The sequence below is a fragment of the Pan paniscus genome, chromosome 6 (assembly GCF_029289425.2).
Source record: "Pan paniscus chromosome 6, NHGRI_mPanPan1-v2.0_pri, whole genome shotgun sequence".
Lineage (NCBI taxonomy): Eukaryota > Metazoa > Chordata > Mammalia > Primates > Hominidae > Pan > Pan paniscus.
In genome coordinates, this window is record NC_073255.2 from 46357619 (window position 1) to 46380868 (window position 23250).

At 39.2% G+C, this 23250-nt stretch overlaps 1 protein-coding gene across 3 annotated transcripts in view; it reads left to right on the forward strand.

Annotated features, from left to right (window-relative positions):
* The window catches only part of GLI3 (GLI family zinc finger 3), a 276357-nt gene that overhangs the window by 154386 nt on the left and 98721 nt on the right, over positions 1-23250 (forward strand). For all 3 annotated transcript variants that reach the window (XM_063606217.1, XM_063606216.1, XM_034963994.4), the window contains exon 4: positions 6620-6725. In XM_063606217.1, the coding sequence (XP_063462287.1) occupies positions 6620-6725 (106 nt within the window). The remainder of the gene's footprint in view (positions 1-6619; positions 6726-23250) is intronic.

Here is a 23250-nt window from a genome sequence, read left to right on the forward strand (position 1 = left end):
ACTTTATTTACAAAGCAACCTAAGTGTCCATCAACAGATGAATGGGTAAAGAAAATGTGGTACATGTACACAGTGGAGTACTATTCAGGCGTAAAGAAGAATGAAATCCTGTCATTTGCAACAACATGGATGGAACTGTAGGTCATGATGTTAAGTCAAATAAGCCAGGTGCAGAAAGAACTTGATCTCACTTATTTGTGGGACCTAAACATTAAAATGATTGAACTCAGAGGGATAGAGAATAGATGGATGGTTACCAGAGGCTAGGAAGGATAGTGGGGGTTGAGCAGGGAGTGGGAATGGTTAATGGGTACAAAAAAATAGAAAGATTGAATGAGACCCAATGTTTGTTAGCACAGCATGGTGACTATAGTCAAAAGCAATGTAATTGTACATTTTAAAATAATGAAGAGAGTATAATTGGATTGTTTATAGCACACATAATAAATGCTTGAGGTGATGGATACCCCTTTTGCCCTGATGTGCTTGTTATGTGTTGCATGCCTGTGTCAAAATATCTCATGTGACCCATAAATATGTACATCTACTATGTACCTATAAAAAATTAAAAAATTAAAACATAACTTTATTTACAAAAACCGGCCCACATGTGATAGTTTGCAGTTTCCTCCTATATCATATACTCTTCAAGTTAAGGCTCCTGCCATTGTGTAAAGTGACAAAATAATAGATAATTAAAAAAAAAAAGTTTCAGGGCATTTTTACAGGATTTCTAGAGTATGCTAGAACCACAGCTTCTTTAAACTTGCATTACCCTATAGAAGATCATATAAATAAGATGTCTCATTCTGATGATTCCGGAGGAGTTTCTAACCCCACATAATATGCTTGTGAGACCAGAAAAAAGATTCCTAGTGCTCCGTGAGGTGATGCTGTGGGGATTCTGCCCAGCAAGTCCTCAGCAGGGCCCTGTGGGGGTAGCACTTCTTAGATTCCGCTCACGGTAGATCATGGTGGGCCACAGACTGCCTTGCTCAAAACACGTTGCTCTAGAGTCTCCTTGTCAGGTTACCTGGGGTGTCCTCAGAGGGCGGATCAGCTCATTTCCGGTGCCGTGTCATCCATAGGCAGGAATTGCAAGGTTGTCTGAGTTAGTAAGTCAGTCTGCGTCTTGGAGTCAGTCCAGATGGCCTCCCACAGTGCACTGAGCGCTGGAAAAACGTCTTGCAGGCACGAGGATGATGACTGGAGAAGCTCCATGGTGGGAAGAGACAGTGATGAGGCCTGGGCTGCCTCTCTACTATCTCACTAGAGTGAGTTCCTTGGCAGTCGGATCTCTCATTCTCTCTCTCCTCTTCTCTCCCTCTCCTGCTTGAGACCTTTCATTTTATAGAAGCTGGATGGTGATTTTGGTTGTAGCATAGTGGATGCTGTTTAATGATATTTCTGCTGATGGCAGATGATTGAATGAGTTTGAGGGGACTGGCCATTCCTACAGGCTGGACTAACTCTAATGACAGAAAATCATCCCTAGCTGATTGAGATGATTCCAAGCTGATTGAGTAAATTCCAAGGCCAGGGTACAGACGACTTCAGTATTTAAATCACCCATGAGGACTTCTGCACTTGGCAGTTTACTCTTGCACTGTTTCCCGGGCACTTTCAGACCATTCAAGTATCATTTGGTGAATTACTCCTTCAGGGCACTAACTGAGAGACTTTGATCTCTCTTTTTTAATCTGCAATTTTTGTATGTAAATTTCAAACCTTAAAAGACAGTTTCCCAGGATGGCATCCAAGAGATCTTATAGCCTGAGGATACTATAACTATTTCTTGGGAGAAGGATGCAACTAGAGATAAATCTCCAAGTGTCTTTCTCGATTATTCTCTGGCTACAGGTTTTATGATCAACCCAGGCTGTTGTGAAGAGACCTAAAAATCAATGCCTCTCATTCCTAATGAGACCCTTAATGCTCAACGTGATGACAGCCAGTGTGAGATGGAATACTGACAACTCTACCCAGCACAAATATTTTTGCTATGCATTTCAATTTAAACATGTGTCAAGCCAATTACATATTTATAGGGTTTAAAGACCATTCCACTCAAGCCTGGGAGAGTACACACTCTTCAAATCTCTGTTTAGTGTAAGAGGACTCGGGTACAATAGTCAAACCTCTCGCAGGTCTGTAATAAATCATCTTTGCAACCATAAGCATGTACAGTTGACTGCTTACCACTGCTCCACAGACCCGCCCCCACCTGGTAGAATTTTAATTCCCTCAGTAAAATTGATTCCACCAGTTCTGCACATTATTCTCCCTGTCTTCCATTTAGCCCGTTAGTTTGCTGACAGTAGAGTACACAGCACTTAGCAGCTGGTTTGTGGAGCCATCAGTCAGGAAATTGTATGATAAATAGGAGGTAGCCAGGTTTCGTGGCACTTCCTTCTGCTTCAGCAGTTTTTGCCTGACTTTGGAGAAGTCATCATGTGGTGTTTTGTCAAGGGGCAGGGCAGGAGATGGCTGCGGTGCAGTAACTTATTACATATACGCTTGAGTTATGATGCGTCACAGCTGCACTGCTCATGTGTAAATAATAAACTGCGAGCTGGGTAATTATGGCGGCTCTGGCGACAAGGGCCTGTTCTCGTCATGTGGGTTTTCTTGGACAGCTTTTTGGGCCGGTGATGGAATATGCCGCTGAGCCACATAGAAACGACAAACCAAGACACCAGCAAGGCAAGTACTCAACGTTTGAGGATTCAGGAGCATTTTTCGAGAAATGTGTTAGGATTAATGCCATGAGATGCCACGTATGTTACAGGACATGCCCATACTGCTTTTCATTCTTCATTTATCCTGTTAAGCTATAGTCGAGCACGTCTTGAATTGGAAGAGGGGTGTTCCATTGCATTTTCCCAGAAAGTGGCTTAAGAGGTGTGATTTCTACTAATAACCAACACAAGGTATAATTGTCCACACAGACTTCTGCAATCCAGGAGAAGTTATTTTAAATTTAATCAAGAGGGGAAACGTAGAAACAATGAGACACTTAAACCAAAACCAGATGTCTTTGGTCAAATCAGATCATATCCATTAATTTTCTGTTCTTTATTTAAACATAATTCTCGAATGCAGAATTCATAAATTTTCTTGGGACATAAATAAGCATTAAGAATTTGGTGCAGTGTTATGAGATGCATCACATATTTTCAGTCAGAATTAACTTTTAAATTCACAGAATACTGTGGACTCAACAGTGAGAAATGACTACTTAGTGTCCCAGTAATTGTGTTTTATATTTTCCTCTCAAATTTATTGTTGCAGTGCTAGGTCATTTTATCCTTTATTCTGAAAGAGGGAGAGAGGGTGAGAGGGAGAAAATTTAAACCCTGAAAGAATAATTTCTTGAAAATGAGAAGATGGCAGTGTCTTTTAAATGTCCATGATAGCATTGTAGGTTTTCCTTGAGGAAGATAATTTTATACTTGTTGGGTACACGCTTTTGATTTTATGGGATTAACTGGTTGGTCTTCACTCCATACATGTAATCACTGCAACTTCATTATAAACACTCATATAAAAGATTGTGACTGTTACTTCGGGGATATATGAGGCATATATTAAATGTGGAATAAATTCACACATTTTGAGTGAAAAACGTGGTTTTGTACTTTGTCATAATTCATAGTTGCACCCACATAGAGAAAACCAGATACAGTTGACACCCACTTATCTGGTGGAGAGAATTTCATCATGCAGAACACAGCCAAAAGCCATGAAATAAAGAAGTGAAAATACCTTCCAACTCTGACGTAGTTGTCAGTATCCCTCAAAACAGCCGCATAAACTGGTGCATGTGCGATGCCCTGAGGAGATGGGTAAGACTTTATGAATGCTGAATTCACACCCTGTTCTAGTAAGTTTATTTCTGTGATTGCCAAGAGCAGATGATGTGTGTTAAGTAAGAAGTCTGCAGGGGGCATGCGTGTTTGCATTGGCAGTGATTGCTGAAAGGTGTGGAAGAGAAAGAAGAGCCACCCCCATATTTCATGGCCATCCACCCTCACCCGGATTTGAATCTGATTGATTTGGGTTTGTTTTAAAGTTTAAAATCAGTATACATAAACTAGTATATGTCAGGCTTTCAAACGAGTGCAAAAGATGACCCCACTTGATTTTATGTTGTTTTAAGAAGGGTGCATAATTTCCTTTGAAAATGGTTAAATGAGATAGAATGTTTGGCTCTACAGAGGGTGGCTTTTAACTATCAAGATGGCTGAGCTATGTGCAGCAATGAAGGTGCCAACATTGCTGAATAAACATTCAACTTAAACTTTCAAACTTACCAAATCAACTTTCAATATTTACATTACAAAGAATAATACCTACACCCTTTCATATTAAGTACTAAGTGGTAAACTTAAAATATAATCAATTTTTATATGGACTTTACAAAATGTATAAAGTGTGATAAATGAGGCCGGGCGCGGTGGCTCACGCCTGTAATCCCAGCACTTTGGGAGGCCGAGGCCGGCAGATCACGAGGTCAGGAGATCAAGACCATCCTGGCTAACACGGTGAAAGCCTGTCTCTACTAAAAATACAAAAAATTAGCCAGGCGTGGTGGCGGGCGCCTGTAGTCCCAGCTACTTGGGAGGCTGAGGCAGGAGAATGGCGTGAACCTGGGAGGCGGAGCTCACAGTGAGCTGAGATCGAGCCACTGCACTCCAGTCTGGGTGACTGAGCGAGACTCCGTCTCAAACAAACAAACAAACAAACAAAAAAACTGTGATAAATGATCAGGTCATTAGTATATCCCTCACCTGTTGAATTTTCAGCATTGTTGTATATCACGATACTACAGTGACAGTGATACAAGATCAAACTGATTCCTTCCTCTTTCCATGCCCCCCACTCCCTCCCTACTCAATCTTATGACAGTCACAAAGTACGTTGAGTCATTGACATTTCAGTAAAATAGTCCTCTGGGAAGTTTTCTAGATTCTAGATCTGGTGGTAAACTGTAGAATTACAGCCTCGGGTCCTTCCCTGGTAGACCACAGAGCTTCTATGAATGCTATGCTCATCGTTTTTTTTACTCTTACTGGATTTTTTTCTTCATAAACAGAGTCTTAGATTCTTGAAGGCAGCAGGGACAAAATCAAAACAAGGGAAGCAATGTACTATAACTTTAAAAACATGTTTGTTGTGCTTATATTCTACTAGTTGCTTGTTGAAGAAAATTTGGAAAATAGAGAAATGGGTAGGGAAGAAAATCAAAACCACCTGAATTCAACATTACACACATCTATCCATTTCCACCCAGTTGGGATGGCGGTGTTGCGGACCTCGGGGGATGCAGCCGACTTCAGCGGGGGGATGCTCTGTGCATTCTTAGGTGGTCGAGCAGAACCTGTCCGCTGAGAGAAGGCCCCATTGGAATTGCCTTTAGAGACTGCTACCCTCAGCACTAGGGTGAAATAACTGGAAGCCATTCTGAGGCTTGTGGGTGTACACACCAATCCTCAGCAGCGTTGGCTCTGGGCAGGCTCCCAGCATGACCAGTGTGGACCCATCACATTTGAAGAACATGTCCTGGCACATTTTGCTGTCATATTTAGTCTCATAGCTATGGAGTCAAACCTCCAAGTTTTGGACCCCTTCATTTTGCTTCTTGAAACTTGGGAAAACCTTGACTCATCAGTCATGCTTCTAAGTATAAAATCTGTTAAAACTCTCTTCAGTTTTTACAGTGAATCACTTTTTTTTTTTAAATAAAAGTTTATTTTCAGTGACAATGGGTGTGAGTTACTAGGAGTAAGTGGGGGTGGGAGAGCTATTTTTAAGGAAGAGCACACACCCAGCAGCTCAGGAACCCGGAGCGTTGGACTGGGGAAAGGTGGAAGCAGGAGAGGGCCTGGGTCCAAGGTGAATGTTAACACTACCTTGGGAGGAATTCCCTGAGTTTGGCTCTAGATGTCTGTGAGTCTGAGTGGGTCAGCTTATCTCTTCCTGGAAGGCTGCACAGTGTTTCCCTGGACAAGGCATAGATTTGCTGCCTTTGTGTGGGGACTATGGAGGCCTAGCCCAGGCCAAGAAGGAGGGGAATATGTATTTAAGTTAAAAAAAAAAAAAAAAGAAGTACATGCATGCATGTATATATCAGCCACAGATTCTAGCAAGCCTTTCCACTCTTAAAAGTATGGTGAGCATGGGAGAAATGAAACTGGTATTTGTATTACGGTGTCTTTGTCTAAAACTTAACTTGACAATGTAGTTTTATTTTTCAAATAAGTGTGTTTTAATCTGTTCCCCTTGGCTTTGTGGCTCCCTTCAGACCTTCTCCTCTGGTCAGCCTGTCTTTCAAGATAGGGAGCCTGTGTTGCTCCTCTCTTTCTTGCTTTCGTGTCTGGGTTTGAGTTGCGGTCAGTCCCAGGCTCTGCCTTCTCAGGTAGGTGCAGGCACTACTTACTTAGTCATACTGCTGCAGTACCTCACAGAGCTTCATAACTAACCTTAAAGAGTTCTTTTACAAATTCTTAGATTAAGTGTAGGTAGTGAAGATACAATAGTATAGCAATGTTGCTTTGTGAATCGGAATGCTGTTTGAAAGTGTTCATTTGATATAGATTGGGCTCTCTCTTTTTTTCAGACCCTCCTCATCTTTTCCCTGCCTTCCATCCTCCTGTACCAATTGATGCCAGACATCATGAGGGCCGTTACCATTACGATCCGTCTCCGATTCCTCCATTGCATATGTAAGTATTAACACTTTCTTCATTAATGAAATGGAACGAGATGCTGGCTTTTATCATCTCAGGACTTTTTGTTAATGGCACGTCCACTGGGCTTTGAAGATGTGATAGAAGTGTAAGATTTACTTTTGAAATATAGCAAGCCTATCTGTTCGTGGGTTCACTGAAGCAAATCCCTGCTGCTTCCTGAGGAATGCCTGTCACACTAGGTCGCTGACAAGTATTTCCTATATATTTTGCTGACGTGTGTTCTGTGGGCTGTAAATACTAAATTAAAAAGTAAAAGCCTAATGGAAAGTTACCACTCAGAATATGTATTTGGTCGACATTAGGTTTGAAGTTTGTTATGTTCAAATTTCTGTAACATGAAAGTCCTGTTCTGGGGATCACAAGGAATTGTAATGAAATTTTTATGGTAAATTTTCATAGCCCCTATGTAAGTACGCCAGAAGTCACTTGATTGATGGGAATGTCAGCCAAACAAAATGGCAAATGTGATCGAGCACATGGTTTACAGAAAGATAAAAGGAAAGAATGCTAGTGATAACATACATTAGAAAAGGAAAAAGGAAATCTCTTGGAAGTAAATACCATCTTCCTTGGTTTGGAGGAAATAAAGGATGGTGGAGTTGCAAAGTAAAACAGTATATTTTTGTAGTACTGTCCAGGAAACTGTCATGTACCATAATAATTGGAGCCACTCTCTGGGATGGGCTGTCCCTTGCTAACGGCCTTGATATATACATTTAGTCATATCTAATAATCACCCTTTATTCTGAGACAGTAAAGTTAGAAAAGCACAAATAATACTTTGAAGAATAATGCTGGTTATTCAGATGGTAGATTGCATCTCCGTGGCTATTAGTTACAGCTGTGTAATTACATATTATGCCAAAGAAAAATGAAGTTGTTTTAAAACAAGTCCTCCTCTGTGAACAGAATTAATTGATATTAACAATCCTAACTACATGCCCAAGTACACATATAATATTTTACCAACAGTTTTTTGGATCCATCTCCCATTACTGAATTGTAATTTCAGAGCAGATTTGCCTGGAGGTAAGTAATAAATCTGTGTTGCAGACTTCTATAAGCATTAAAGGAGAAGTGGGTATTTATAGAGAGAGAATGCAGAAACTTGTGACTTATCCTTTGAGTTTTCACTGGAACACAAGTAAGTATTCACAGGGTTCTGAAGCCTGCTAAAAATACCCTCTAATAAAACCAAGAGGCCAATTTAAAATTCTCTATACAAAGGGAAGGAAATTCCTAGTTCAGCCTGAAACATGACATGTAATTCACCCCATTATACAGAGGTTTTATGATACAGATGTGACCACATGGGTCTCAGATGAGGATCTGCCCCATGGTTCAGAGCATGCAAGGGCCAGATAGACCTCGGAGACATGGATGGCTAATTCCTCCCAGACTGGAGCCTTTGTGATGTACTTAATTTAAGTCAGATTTTCTACGGAATTTTGGAGTTCTTCATTCTTTCAGAAATGATGTTCTAGAGCAATTTTAAAAAATGAGTTTATATAATAGGCTGAACTATTTCCTCTGCATTCATTATAGTTTGCCTTGTAATTAAATTCAAATATGAATTTATCAATAAAAACCCCAAGTCTTGGTTCTATGGCGGACTATAACAGCAAGCCCTCCTGTAGCCCCCACTGTGTGTTCTAGGCCCTCATTACTGACCTGCATTGGCCCATGGTGATAACATCACGAGACAAGATGCGTCACATCTGGACCATCCTCGTAGGCAGAGTCGGGGGAGTCACATTTCAGGTGTGACTGTTGAGCTGGGTTTTCTTTGGATTTTAGTTCTTCCTGCTCTTTTAGCCAGGCTTTGGATACTTTACTAGCATCTGACTAAATGGTTCTCTAGCAGCCTAAATGTATAATTATCAAAAAGATTGATAATGTAAAGCTGATAGATAATCCTGAGCCTCAAAAGAGAAGTCCTGGAAGATTCTGAGAGGGAATATCATTGCTGCGGGCACAGAGAATGGTGAGCTTATGGGTTTGTGGCCTCCTGGGACTGCCTGGTTTTAGTGCATCCTGGCAGGGCCCTGGGTGGACGCTATGCTTATGAAGTGGGCCCCAGCAAGCTGGGGCATGTCACTCCCCTGTGTCTTTGTGACTGACATTCTGTCTGCATTGGTCTCAGTGGCCTTCCCTCTCTGCATGGTGAACTCCTGCTTATATTCATCCTCAAGGCCTAATTTAAGGGCCGTCCCAGAGACTTGCATGTAGCTTTGTTGTGATGCTTTTCCTCTTGCTTGGTGATTTATTGTTAACGGTCACTGCTCCCTGCTAGTTTCCTGGGCAGTGCCCAGCACTTGGTCAGGCACTTTGTAAAAGGTGCTCAGTGGACACTCACATTGGCCCAGTCTGAGAGACGGTGGAGGAGCAGTCAGATAGCTCGAATTCCTGTTTTTGTGTTGCCTCTCACTTGTGCTGTGCACTCTGGCCACTGACCTTTGCATGTGTTGGTTTCGTAACGTGGAGATGAAGCTGTCTGCTGTACCCACCTCTTCAGATCACAGGGAGAGTTCAATGAAATAATGTTCATGTAAGCACTCTGAAAAGCACAGAGCTCTAAATAAATGCTGAAGGTTGGCATTCCAGGCAGTGGGGCCATGAAAAATACTGGGAGTTTCTATTCTGCCCTTGCTCAGTTATGAGTCCCTGGGTTGCTCTTGCACCTTCTGAGGTATGATAAGTAGACACCTGTGATCACCTTGAAAGTGGAGGCTAATCAAGGCAAATGTGCCTTGGTTATAGAAATCTTAAAAGCACGTATTTGCTAAGGGATGAATCAGTTACCTGGGAATGTAAAATCACTTCATCCAAAACTTGAATTCCAAACTGTTTGCTATATAATTGTCTTATAGAAAATGAGATCAAGTGAAGAGTACTAAGTTTTTGCAAAAAATATTTTTAATTCTAAGAAGACAAAATTTGGAGATATTATCATTATTTTGTACACACAATTGTTCTTCTGGGGCCAGCTTTAAAAACTAAATTACGAGTCTCCTAAAAACAAGGATTTGTGATGATGGAAATGCCGACAGATCTCTGTTTAGAAGAAGGGCAGGCGCTTCTATAATTATGCTATCATATCCTATCATTAAAGATTCTATTGAAAGAGGTTTATAAATTGCTCCTCTTTTTAGATAAACCACCCTATATTAAGGCATCAACGATATGGTGCAGAATTAAATTAAAATCTCATAAAATGAAATATGTTTCGTATTAGCTGTTTGACACTTAATTTGCCTCTGAATGAGTAGAGGAAATCACAAATTAACCTGCCTTTGTTTTTCCAACCATGGCTTATTAGGTGTTAGAACAACTGCAATTACAGACTAATAATAACCACTAAGCCTTATAAATATGTACGGAAATACGTCAGTTTGTGTTAAAGAACCCAGTTTGCTAAACGAAATGCCTTCAGCTTGCCCTGCTTATTCTTACGGTGTTATCCACAGTTTATGGTTAGGCAGTGTAGAATGAGTATAGAAACTTGAATGGATTCAAATACATCACTAGAAATCATTTATAATTTATTGGCATTTTGTTTCAAAATTCAAAATTGTGAATTTAGACTCAGAACTTCTAAGTAGGACCTAGAATATAAGTAGTATTATTCTCTGAGTTGTCACGTAAAGGTTGTTATAAAATGTACAATTCCTGCATTGCATTTGTTTAATTCAAGTAATTTGAAAATTAAGAAACATTGGATATGAGGAATCTTCCCGTTTCCTCGGAAAGTTATTCTCCACTGAATTCACCAGGTCTTAGGCCCAATAAACAACTGGAATGTTGCTCTCTCTCTCCCTCTCTCTCAAATCCTTTGAGAGACTTGTTAAGCTAGATTGCAAGAAGTATAATGTTTTAGAAAAAATATCAGAGTGAGTCTACTTTATTACTGAGATTATTTTGTGCATTAATGAAAGAACCTGAATCTATACACACATACTCTTATTTTATGTGTATATTTTTACTTCTTGGTCTCCTCTGTATTTCCTGCCTTGCATTGTTGACATCAGGGCTGTTCCTTCCCTAACTCGAGGAGACACTATTGTATTCTATGGGAACAAATGATGCCTGCTAGGCTAAAAATAAGTACTAATTTTTAAAATTTCACTTGGGAATGTAGGCAATTGGTATATTACAGCCTACTACCCCAGAATACAATTACATTGTCAAGTGACTACTTTCCACAGTAATAATTAAAGTACTTTCTCTCTTGCATTTTGAGTGTGTGTTTTTTGTTTTTTAGTGTTAGAACTCAATTAAGCATGCTTCCTTTTTAAAAGTAGGCATGGTGTATTTGTAGAAACCCAAATTATAAAGTAGCTTTAAATTCCAATTTGATTTCATTCATTTTGGATTTTTCTTGGGAAAAAGAAATGTAGCCCTTACGTACAATCTTTCTGAGCCAAGGTTTTCTAATTTATGGACCGGTATGAATTGAATTTCGAACTGTCTTTCTGTTTCATACTGAGATCTGCAATTCATTTTCCAAAGCAGGGTCCTTGGTTACTAATCCATTGCAATAATTAAGCCCCACCAATCTTCTTGCCAGTCGAGCTTTGAGCTGCTCTTGCTTTGTGCCGTGGATGTGAACAGTACTGCACCCCAAGCCAGCTCACATAGAGGCTGTTGCATTTCACCATCCACTTTACTAATCCACTTTCGAAAACCAGCTTTTCTGTCTTAGGGAAAATGAGCACTCATGTTCTGTTCTGTACGTCAGCCCTTTTTTTTTCCTTTGTTGAATCAATGTGTCTCCTTCCAAGGCTGCCTGACAGTCTCTGGAATCATTCCACCTAAGTAAGGAGAGCTGTTCTTCCCACTAAAAGTGTCCACCTCCCTTCACCTCAGGGAGAGGACTCAGTATTATGAAGATCATTAATATCAGCTGTGAGACAGAGTGCACTGGAAATAGGTAAGGCCTCGCCCCCGTAATTATGGCTACCTGTTAGGGATGAGAGCAGGGAGATGAGAGGCAAGTTTGGCATATGAATAAATACATTTCTTCCCAGAGAGAAAAAGCTCTAAGAAAAGGTATATCATTATGGTAAAAGCTTAGAGAAGGAAATAGTAAGTAGATGACCAGGGCTACTACTGAGTTCCCCTCCCCCAAATTTAGCACGTTGCTTGTCCTGGTATTATCTTTACTGAGAGCTCACATACTTATTCCAAAGGAGCCTCTTCAGTCTAGCTGCTTACTGAAAACACTCTATTGGGCCTGTTCATTTAATAGTGATTTCATTCGTTGCATTCTTAGGGAAGTTTCCAGTAAAATATGGAGATTTAGTAAAACCTTATAATTATATTTGGGGTCAAAACTAGTTTGGAATATTTTAATAGTGTAACTTAAAATTAACAAAGGAAAGTTCCCCCCCCCCCCTCCACCCAGTGTTTGTGCTTTACCATAACATTATTAAGACTGGTAAAGTGTAATGACATATCAAATTGCAAAGTCTAGCAAATACTGTAGCAAACCCTAAAACACTCCCCACCGCCCCCCCAAAAAAGAAAAAGAAAACATGAACTAAATTATAATTACATCTCTCAGGGTGAAGACGATCTGTGTATTTCTTTGCATTTGCTAGGCTGAGCCCATGCTCTACATATGGTAGCTCCTAAATAAATATTATTTTTAATGATGATAAAAATAATAGGGTCACTGCTATGACCATCATTTTTCTTTTGTTTCTGTTTGAGTGTGTCACCTCGTGCCAACAAGCTAGGATTCAAAAAATAAAAGCTCAGTGACTACTTTTGATAGAATAGATTCTATTAATAGTAGCTATTGCCACGTCAGATGCTCTCCACTGTCAAACTAATTTCCTGATATTAAAGCAGTTACTGGTCCCCTTATATGACTGAGTACTATTTAATGTATTGCTGCTTTCCAGAGCCGACACATGGAAATAAAATGAATGAAATTAGCCATCTTAAATGAACAATTTAAGAAGACCATAGCAATATCAAAGATAAGGGCAAAAAAGAGATGAATAGATAATTCAGATGAAAAAGTATATAATCATGACCATAGCTGACATTTTTGAATACTTACTATAGGCTAAGCACAATATTAAAGACTTTATGTAGTCATAATATTTATGGGTGTTAATATTTATAACAACTCTATGCTGGAGTTATTAGTCTCATTTTAAAGACATGGAAACCTTGACATAGAGAAGTTACTCAGCTTACAAGTAGGTAGTGCCCTTGTGTTAACCCAGGCATCAGACTCCACACCCTTGCTCCGGACGTCCATGCCTTGCTAGTGAAAATGAAGACCACAGACTTGGCTGCTCTAGTTTCTACTTCCTGGATGAGCACAACTATTTCTAACAGTACCTGATAGGAAGTTTTCAGTGTTACTGGCTGTCATTGTCTTCTGCAAATTCCCAAGGTGGAAATACAGCAGTGTGCGAAGAGCCATAAAAAGCCACGTTCAGGCCTTTTGACCTAATGTACCTATTGAGTAACCCAAAAATGAGATGCTTATCAGTCTTTGCTGTTGTAGAATGTATGACACTAAACAACAGAACAGTTTACATATTCAGCCACTGGAGTGGTTTGGTAAATTGTGATTCATCAACTGCGTGGAGTGTTGACCAATACTTAATCACATTTGAGAAGACTCTGTTAGAACATGGGTAGATAATAATTAGTGATTATAGCGGTAAACCCAATAGAAGGGAAGCCATGTTAGAACACAATGTGTATCTGCGTAGAGCCTTCTTCCTTCAGATACCTATGGCTTGCTCCCTCCCTTCATACATTTCCCTGCTCAGTTTCTGTTTCTCAGAGAGGTCTTCTATGAACAACTACTTAAAACAGGGATTGGCAAACTGTGGCCTATGGGCCAAATACGGTTCATGGCCTGTTTTTGTCAATAAAGTTTTATTGGAACACAGTGACATTCCTTATTTAGTATTATCTGTGGCAGCTTTAGCAATACAAGGGCAGAGTTGAGTAACTGTGACAGAGAATATGACCTGGAATGCCTGAAAGATAAAGTTTGCCAACCTTGGTCTAAAATAACACCCCCTCTCCATCTTCACTCTGTACTTCTTTCTCTGCTTTATTTTTCTCTTTTTTATGAGCAATGCCATGTGTCATGTTTTCTACTTTTATGCTTTTCTACTGCTATTGTTCACATTTTTCACTGCATATCATGTCAAATCAAAAAATAAATGTCTTATTATTTGGTTATCATTTCTCGTGATTAACTGAAAAAGTTTAAGTCCTGCCTAATTTTCAAGAACTATCTTAGGCCACCTACATACATAGTTTCCTCATAGTTAGGAAAAGATGGTTGAGTTTCAATTCCTAAACTTTTAAAATTCTGATGAGCGGGCACATAAATCCAGATCCGCCGATACACACTTTACTTTGCGTTAAGAAACAACCACAAAACAGATAAATTGTACTCAAAGGGTGTATACTCCTTTCTGTTTTGCAGTATTTCTAATGACTGAAATACTGAATTCGGTCCTCAGTTGCAGAGAAAGCAGGCCCTAATTATAGTGTATATTCAGAGTCTGAGCCCCAGCTTCTTGGATAAAATTCCTGTGTTCTTTGTGCTGCGCTCAGCAGCGCGGTCCTGGAGCAGATATTGACTGAGGTATTCACGTTCACTGAACCGGAAGCCGCCGACTCTATAGAGGCTGCTGTCAAACCTGTTGCGGGGGCCTGGGAGGTACTGGGCTGTAACAGACTTTTTTCTTTGAGTACAATGCTTCCACTCATGTTAAGCCTGGCTTCAAAGAAAACAGAAATTTACTGTTGTCATTTTATTTATTTTTTTAAATACGTGTTTGAGAAAATTGAACTTTAACCGAATTTGTCCCGATGGGAAGACACTTTGAGGTTAGGTTTATATGGTGAATACTGCCTAAACTGAAGCTCCCTGCAGCCTTTCCTATGTGGCCGTCTCTCCCTCACTTAGGTAACAGAGCCCCACTTTTTTCACCTAAACAAAGACATGCCATTTCCTATAGCCACACTGCAAGCTGAGTTCATTTCAGACCTTTCCTTGGGGGAACAAAGGCCAATGACACAGGGCTGCCTGTCACTCATTGTTGTTATTGTTGCATCCCCATCCCTGCCCCGGGGAAAATCACACATCAGAAAATAAATGTTAGCAGATATGTTTCCAGGAACCTGCTTGCTAACTTTTTGAAAATGAAGTAACAGATTAGCCAGATTTTGGATCTTCAGTGACCCAAGCAAGCTAAGCACACTAAAAGGAAATAGGAGGAGAGAGGTGGATTTTGAAACTCATCCTTGGAGCTCTGAGAAAACTAGGGATGTTTTTGCAGAGAGCTATACTGAAACAAATTTGAAAAATACAATCGCCATTTGTAGTTTTGATGTGGACTTTGCAAAAGGCAGACCAGAGCAGAAATGGGCATGATTGTGTTGCAGTTCAGTAAAAATTAACAAGTTAAATGGCTTACTGGCCTGTGTTTACCTCCTGTGCTGACTTAGCTAATTTGGTGACATTGCCTCAATTTTTATAACTCTGTGTTGAAAAACATCAAGTGCGATGCTAGAAATATACTCTGCCTCTTTTCTCTTGTGTGTGTCTACACACGTGTGCAGGAAGAAAATAATGCAGGGAGAATGGTCAGAGTGGCAGGAACTGCCTTAGAGTATGTGAGTGCATTTCCAATAAAGATAAAAGTGAGTGTCTAACCCAAAGCCATAGGTTTTTAAAAATCCCATCACCTAATATTTTGGCATGTGCAGCATCACACATGTTTATAAGTGACAGATATTTAAAATTTTCTTATGCAATACAGGGAGCTTACAGATTCACTAAAAGAAAGTTCTCAGTTGGGACTCTTACAGGGAATGGAAGCCTAGCCCCAGACTGAAAATCTGAACTAATACCAAAATGAATTGTGTGTACAGTTGCCCTTGAAGGCATTCTCTTTAAGGCTTTTTTTTAAGGTTCCCCCATACAGGGTCCCTCATTGCCTGGAAGCACCTGTAAATTGTTCCTAAGGAGCCCTGTGCATACCATGGCCAAGTCTAGTATGGCCTAGGTAGCCAGCCTAAGGGAGTTAGGTTAACTGGGCACAGTAAATGATTCCCTCAGGCCTGACAAGGTTAATATGTCTTTCAAAACCTGGGAACAAGTTACACATGAAACAGGAAAACTGCCAATATTCTCCTAAATACATTCAAATAGTATCCAAATATTGCCAAGTTCACCATGAGTGAATAGTATCTCTATCATCTGATGGGAAGTGGGGAGAGGGAAGCTCTAGAGTTAAATGAATTGCCTCATTTGCAAAACAAATCACCAAACCATGTTGCTTGAATATGCTTTGCATTTTTAAGACAGCATGGAAATAAACATTTCCAGTTTACTAAAATGCTTCTTGCCTCTGTTCAAAGTAATCTCTGGTTCCCCCACAGAGCAAAATCCCCATATTCCTAGCACCCATTGTCGTTAACATATACTATGCACACTAAGGAAAGTTTTCAGGAACAAATTTAGAATTGTAAGTCCGTAACGTAAGCAATCAGACCTCTGAAGGGGCCTCTGATTTTTCATATGTTATTTGCCAGGGATAAAACAAATTAATATTAGAATTATGTTGGATTATGTTAATACTTTTATTACCTGCCATGTTGTATTGATTTATTTAAAGTAAGTATTTTATGTTTTTTTATATATCTTCACTATGTTACTGTATATGCGTATGTACCCATACAGCGCTCACTTCTGTCTGTGTTCCTTGTAGTACTCTAAGCCTGTCCTTGGGATTAGTCAGCCAAAGACAGCATGGTCTTCCATCTTAAAGGAAGTAGTCAAGAGGGGGAAAAGAAGGTCAGCCTCAAGTATTTTAATCTTGTTTTAATGACCAAAGTCATTTCAGGGCTGCAGTGATACATGTAGTCATTGGATTGAGGGAAGAATAGTCCAAGTCAAGAGTCCACTGGAAATAGAAGAGTGAGGCTGGAGCTGTGAGCAGAGGTGCAGCCTTCTTCAGAAAGCCATGCTAGGCTCCATTCTCGCAATTGAATAGCTGCACGGTTGTGGATGTTGTATACTGTTTGTGAGAGAGAATTTTCAAAGTTTAAATCCTTGAACACTTCTGGAGTCTCTCTTCATCCTCTGGAATGTGGGGAGCAGGCTGTGGGGATCTGACCCAGGAGGTGGGTACACTTCCAAAGGCCTTTTTGTGATCTGAAGTGCGATCCAGAGATGCACTGCACCATATTTAATTTGTGTTAACCTCCCCACCTTTCCCCATCTTTTAACCCAGACAAACAGGACTTTTTAGTTACTTAGGTTATTATTGGTGGTGGTTTCTGTGTTTGTTGGAGGAGGGAGTTGAGTTGGAAGTTGGGAGTTGTGGAAGTTGAATTGGAAGGAGTGAAAAGTAGAGTCCACCCCCTTCCCCCGAGTGTATTGGAGAGAAACATCCTTCCTTGGTCTGTTTGCTTTGCAAGGGTGTCCTTTGATGAGGTCTTTGTCCTAGGCACCCACTGAAGTCTCAGTGTACTCAAGCTTTAGAAAAGCCTATTGGCCCTTCTTTGTTTTCTTTGTTGAACTGTTTATTTTGCTTTCTTCCCATGAGGTTCCCTGGCCTTGCTCTGACAACGCTTTTCTGCATGAATTACATTCCTCCGAGCCACAAGTCTCCTAATTCTTCCAGTCCATTTGATTCCGGCCTGTGTGATTAGTCCATGGCTTCGATCCGCTGTGGGTCTCTGCCAAGCAGAGTGCTTGCTAAGTGCCCCTAACGTGGAGACCTAAAGACATTTTTTAACCTCATTAGTGAGGAGAGTAGTGCTTCATTCTAGTTTAATAACATGGCTACTCGAATCATTACTAGCCTTAAAATCAGTGAAAGAGGCTACTAAGTCATTTGGTTTTCTTTCAGTGTGAATAAGGCTATTGAAGGATGGTAGTTCAGGTGTTACACTCAAGCCCAAGTTAGTAACATAAATCATCCCGTGTAGGGTGAGAGGGGAGCCCATTAGCTCCATTTGAGTTAAATTTACATATCTAAAGAATTTCATCATAATTTGCATAAAATGGATTGCCTTATGTATAGAAATAATGAACAACAAAAACAAAATTATTCGAGTATCTTACTATAACCACTACATTTTCTTGTACATATGCTATTTTTTGAAGCATGGTTTATGACTGGGACAGAAATGAACAGCTGATAAACTTATGAACTATGTTTTTAACTCTATTAACAAAGAGTAAATATTTTATTCTTTAATGCATTATACCCTCAATGTAGATAGTGGTAAAACATTGTGATATAGCTTGACAAAATTCAGCTGTCTTAAAAGCAAAATTCTTATAAAGGGTATGTTCAGTTGTTTTTACTTGCTTTTTTGTGCATGAGAATTTCTACTCTTAACAAGCAGGTGGGGTGCATTGTAGCTAACCAGGGGTCTGCATTTATTGATAATGTACCTGGGAGCAGTTTTAATAATAATTTAAAAGTATTAAATAATAATATTTAATTAATATTAAAATAATAATTTTAATAAATTATAAATAAAATATAATTTTTATAAAATGAAAATAATAAAAAAGAGGACCAAAAAGTTTGTCAGGAGTGATTGAACACACAGTCTGTGATGAAAATGATACAGTATAAATACTTATTTTTAACACAGAAGCTCTTCCTTAAAGAACTGGGGAAGTACCAAGCAGTGGGGTCAGGGCCTGGTTTCATTGGTATCCTCTTCTTTTCTTGCTGGGCCTGGCTTGAACGAGGCTTCTTGGGGTCTGACCTCTGTGAGCCCCCAATATGGCTGTGCATCATTGGAGCACAGACGTTATTGTGAGGTTCTCTGCCCGTGTTCCATTTAGCAAATAAACACTTCACTGTGCAGGATCAAGCTGCTTCTTCACAGAGGGAGGATTTATCAGGAAGATGGGAGTTAAACCTCTTTTGGCTAGAAAAGGCACTTCCTGCTTGGAGTGGGCTCTGCAAACAGAACCCCCAGTGAGCTGAATTGCAGCTTCCATAATACTTCCTGCGTAACACAGCTAAACATCCCTCATGAGTGTGACTGGATCTTGGCTTTGCTGAATAGTTCCTTTGAGCACATCCCTTCCCCACCCAATAATATGTTGGTTACATTCACCCATGACAATGCTATTTGGTTGAGTTTCAAAGTGTAATTCCAGCAAACTCAAACATAGTGCTGTTGGCACATGGCTTCTCATGATCATCTTCGTAAAACAAGTTAATCGTCTGTTTTCATAATACATGTGGACCTCAATGAGGTTCCATTCTCAACTCTACCACAAGTTAACCGGATCCTTGAGCACTTTCCATCATCTCTGCAGGCCTTGTTTTCATGTACAAAATAAATTAATTAAATGATCTTTAAGATCCTTTCTAGTTCTTAACATTTCATGATTATGGAAAAATTTAAATTTGTTCGTTGTTTTTTCCTAGTGTGTGGACACTTACAAGGGGATTCCATGAAAATATTGTGGCCCTGACACATGCATGCCCACACGCCATTTTTCTCCCTAAGCCATAAAGTTTCTTGCCTGCTCTTTCCTTATGTGAAGCTCTGCTGAAAAAGTCTTGCCTGAATGCTGGTCATACTTCCCTCATTACTCTTTATACTCTGCAAGTGACACTTTGTGTATACTGCAGCCACCAGTGTGACCTGCCATGGCACTACAATTTGAACATCAATTTAAATAGATTCCCTTTGGAAGTTAAGGTAGCTAGATAACCATACCATCCTTTTCTATTAAAAGCCTCAATAATGTTAAAAATGTAAGTGTAGGCATACATGCACATGTGTATCTGGTTTGGGGCAGTTTTTCTTTGTGTTTAAAAACATAGACTTTGAAGCATAGACTGGGTTTGAATTCAGCTCAGATACTGTCAGATTACTGAATCTGTCTAAGCCAGTTTCACCATTCAATCCCATTTTATATCAAGGATTCAGCAAAGGAGCATATATATAGCACTTAACACAGTGTCTGTCACAGCATAGGTATTTGACGAATGGCAGGATTGCCTACTACATATCTATCCCCATATTTAAATCATCTATTCTAAGTAGTACATCCCTTTTTCCATCTTTTAACATCTCTGAAGTTGGGATGTATTTTACAATCTATAGTGTTTTACAATTGCTTATTGGTGAAGTGGTAGTCATGAGGAAGTTCCAGGTATCTTTTAATAAAATAATTTTGCTTATATTTCCCTTTTTTGTACATGTACTGGAATGATACATGTTTAAAAAATCTATGTCTGAATAATTCTAAAAGAGCTCTTTTAATAAGTAAAGTAAAAACCAAAAGTGATAGGGAACCATTATCTTTTTTTAGTGGTATCTAACACAATTTTGCACCTTTAGATCAGTAACATCTTAGAGTTGAGGATATGTAGTATGTCATATGTATTATGTGTGTGTACGTATGTATTTGGTCAAAAAATTGATTCATTGTCAAGATTTTTTCCCCTGAGAGCCCAGCCACATTTTCCTAAATGTTACAATAATGGACCTAGTTGCAAGAATGTAAAGTTAAAAATGTAAAGAGAATGTTTTCAAAATGCTATTGCTGCCTAAACCTTGCAAAATGAAAAACGAGCGCTTCTTCAGCTTGGAACAGTTTATAAAGGAGGAAAGCATGTGTTGTGTGATGGTTATGCTGGTGTATTTGTGCAGATGCATAGCACAGGCTCTGAGAGGGTAAGACTTCATGATTAATGGTGTTTATTCTTGACAGAAGCCTCCTTTATTTATCTGCAATACAGTTTAGCGATTTTATCAGGCACCTGAATGAAAAATATTCAGTCATACCAATATTGCAGTGTAAATTGAGTAGAGTCACTTTTTATTATATCTTTCTGCCTTATCATCTGCACAGTAATTTTCTAGCAGAGGTTTGATATGGAAAGGCTGGATTTAGCTGTACTTGACACAAAGCCTCTTCAATTTCCCCTAAAAGTTCAGGCTGCTCTTAGAAATGTGTGTGTGTGTGTGTGTGTGTGTGTGTGTCTGTGTGAGTGTATAATATATAAACCTTCTCTCTTATCCAAGAAATTTCAGGATTTGAAAGAATAAAGATAAAATGCACAAACCTGGATGGGAGAAATGTTGTTAATATAAAAACATCTAATAGCTGTGAACTCACTGGTAAAAGCTCCTTTAGTGTTGAAGCTTGTGGCTCAGTACTGAACCTTTTGCATGGCTACGTGGTCCCACTTTCTTCTAATCAATCACCATCCAAATCCAATTAGCATAAAGCCAGACCCTATCGTTTCTCCTGGGAGTAGTATCAAAGTTGAAGACCACAATGGCCCAGAGAGGACATAAGTTGCTGCAATGATTGTGATGCTATTCTCGAGAAAGGAAAAAGAAAAGAGTTCTCATTTGTAGGATACTCAAGTGATGGGTCACTAAATTTTAAACAAAAGTGTATTCAAGCAACAGACTTTATAACATGGTCAAAGCTAAGCAATGACAGACAGGGGAATATGGTTTGAATCATAGAAATCATTGGATTTTAGGAACAAACGGGGCTTTAAACCTTGTGAGTAGAATGGAGATCATCTACTCCAAAGCTTCTCATTTGACAGATGAAACAGTGAGGCTCAAAAAGCTGTTTTTGATAAGACCATGGTCCTGTGCACAGGTTTTCCAAGGGTAATATGAACAAGTAATTCTTACACATCATAGACATTTCCAATCAGATGAATCTCTCCTCCTTTATGGTACTGGAAGACTTGCTTTCTCTCTGAAGAAGGAACTGCAGAAGGAGACTTTGTAGCTCCTTGTTAAGTAGCCAGACTCATTTTCAGTCCTCCATGATGCTGTTCTTTATGTCTTGAGCAAAGTTCCCGAAGGCCATGATAACAAGACCCCTAAGAAAAGCATCCCCTTATGTAGAAGTTGATGCTGCTTTTCTGTTGAATAATATAGACAAATTGTTCCCCATCACTACATACACTCTACAGTACACTACATATACTCCTTTTCCATATGTAATTTAATTTTGAAAAGTTAACACCCTCCAAGGGGATAAAGTTCTGAAATATTGAGAAGTATGCTTAGGACATAAAGCCTTAGTCTCATATAGTAGTCCTACAAGCTCTACTTCCAGTTACATCTAAAGAGCCTGCCACTTCAAAAGGGCTCACTTTTTTCACCTTTATGGGACCAATGGCCCTAGCAAACCTTGAAGATTTTATTCTGGAGAAGAGTTATTGAATCACTAATGATAGTTCCTTGTTGGACATCTCTATATAACTTAAAATAAGGATGATTAAAAGAATGAGGGGAAGTAGGAGTGAGATGTCAAGGTTCAAGGGATAACTCAAAAAACAGACTAGTTAGTAGTTAACAGTAATAATAATTATGATGAGGATGATGATGATACTAATATAGAAAAAGTCTTTATACTAGCTAGAAGATGAGACTACTGTTGATAAAAGATTCATTCTGATTCTTGAGGTAGCCTTACTGTCTTCTTGGCTCAGAATTCTAGGTGCTTCCTGTCTTTGTTATAAATATCCTCTATAACACCTGCCACCGGACCCAAGATTAAGCAAGGATTAAATAGTTGGAACCCAACTTCCTGTTTTCAATTAATTATATCCACCTAGTACCTGAAGTCCTCTGAGGGGAAAGTTCTTGCTTGAATAACAGATTCTGCCTTAGTGCTGCTGAGACTTTTAAAGTAGCTGTTTACCTTGAATTGTTGAGATTTCCATGTAAATGATACAAACATGAGCTGGTTTGTTTGTAAACAGATCTAACTGAGTCTCTTGTATGTATGTTAGAGTCATTTTCCCTTACACTTGATGTGTATTATGGCTCAGACTCAAAAGTTTCTGCTAAAGGAAATCATGATGGATAAGTTTCTGCATTGTTGGAAAATGTAACACCTATACAAACAAATGTCACTTATCCCAGGAGTTTTCTAGGCACAGTTAGTTCATCATAGAGGGACTTAGTTGTTTGAGGAGCCATTCTTTCTACACTATTGTGTGTCAATATTTTTCTATTTTGCCTTGTATTTTCTTTTGGAAAGGATATTATTTTGCCTATTTGAGTATTGTTTTTGAGATGGAATTGGTAATTCATCAAATTACAGAAAATAGGATTGGTAGAATTAATGGAAAATAGGAAAGTCACAGAAATCAAACTGATTAAAAAATTTTTGTTTATCTCTAAAGACAAAAGTTTTTGTTTATTTTTTTTCTTCATGGCAATGAAGTTGCTGAACTAAAACTACAGAATTATTATGCTCTTGAATTTACTTTGAAGAAAAAAAATCCATCATCTTAACTAAGGTAAATCAAATCGCTTAATCTATCTGTTAGGAGAAAACATGAGATGGGTGCGCCTAAGTAATGCCGAAGTGACATCATAGCTGAACTCACCCGGCCACAAACAGCTCACTCCCTATCAGGTCCTTGAGGGAAATCAGTACTCAACAACGCAACGGAAGCCAGGTGACTTTGGCCTTAACCAA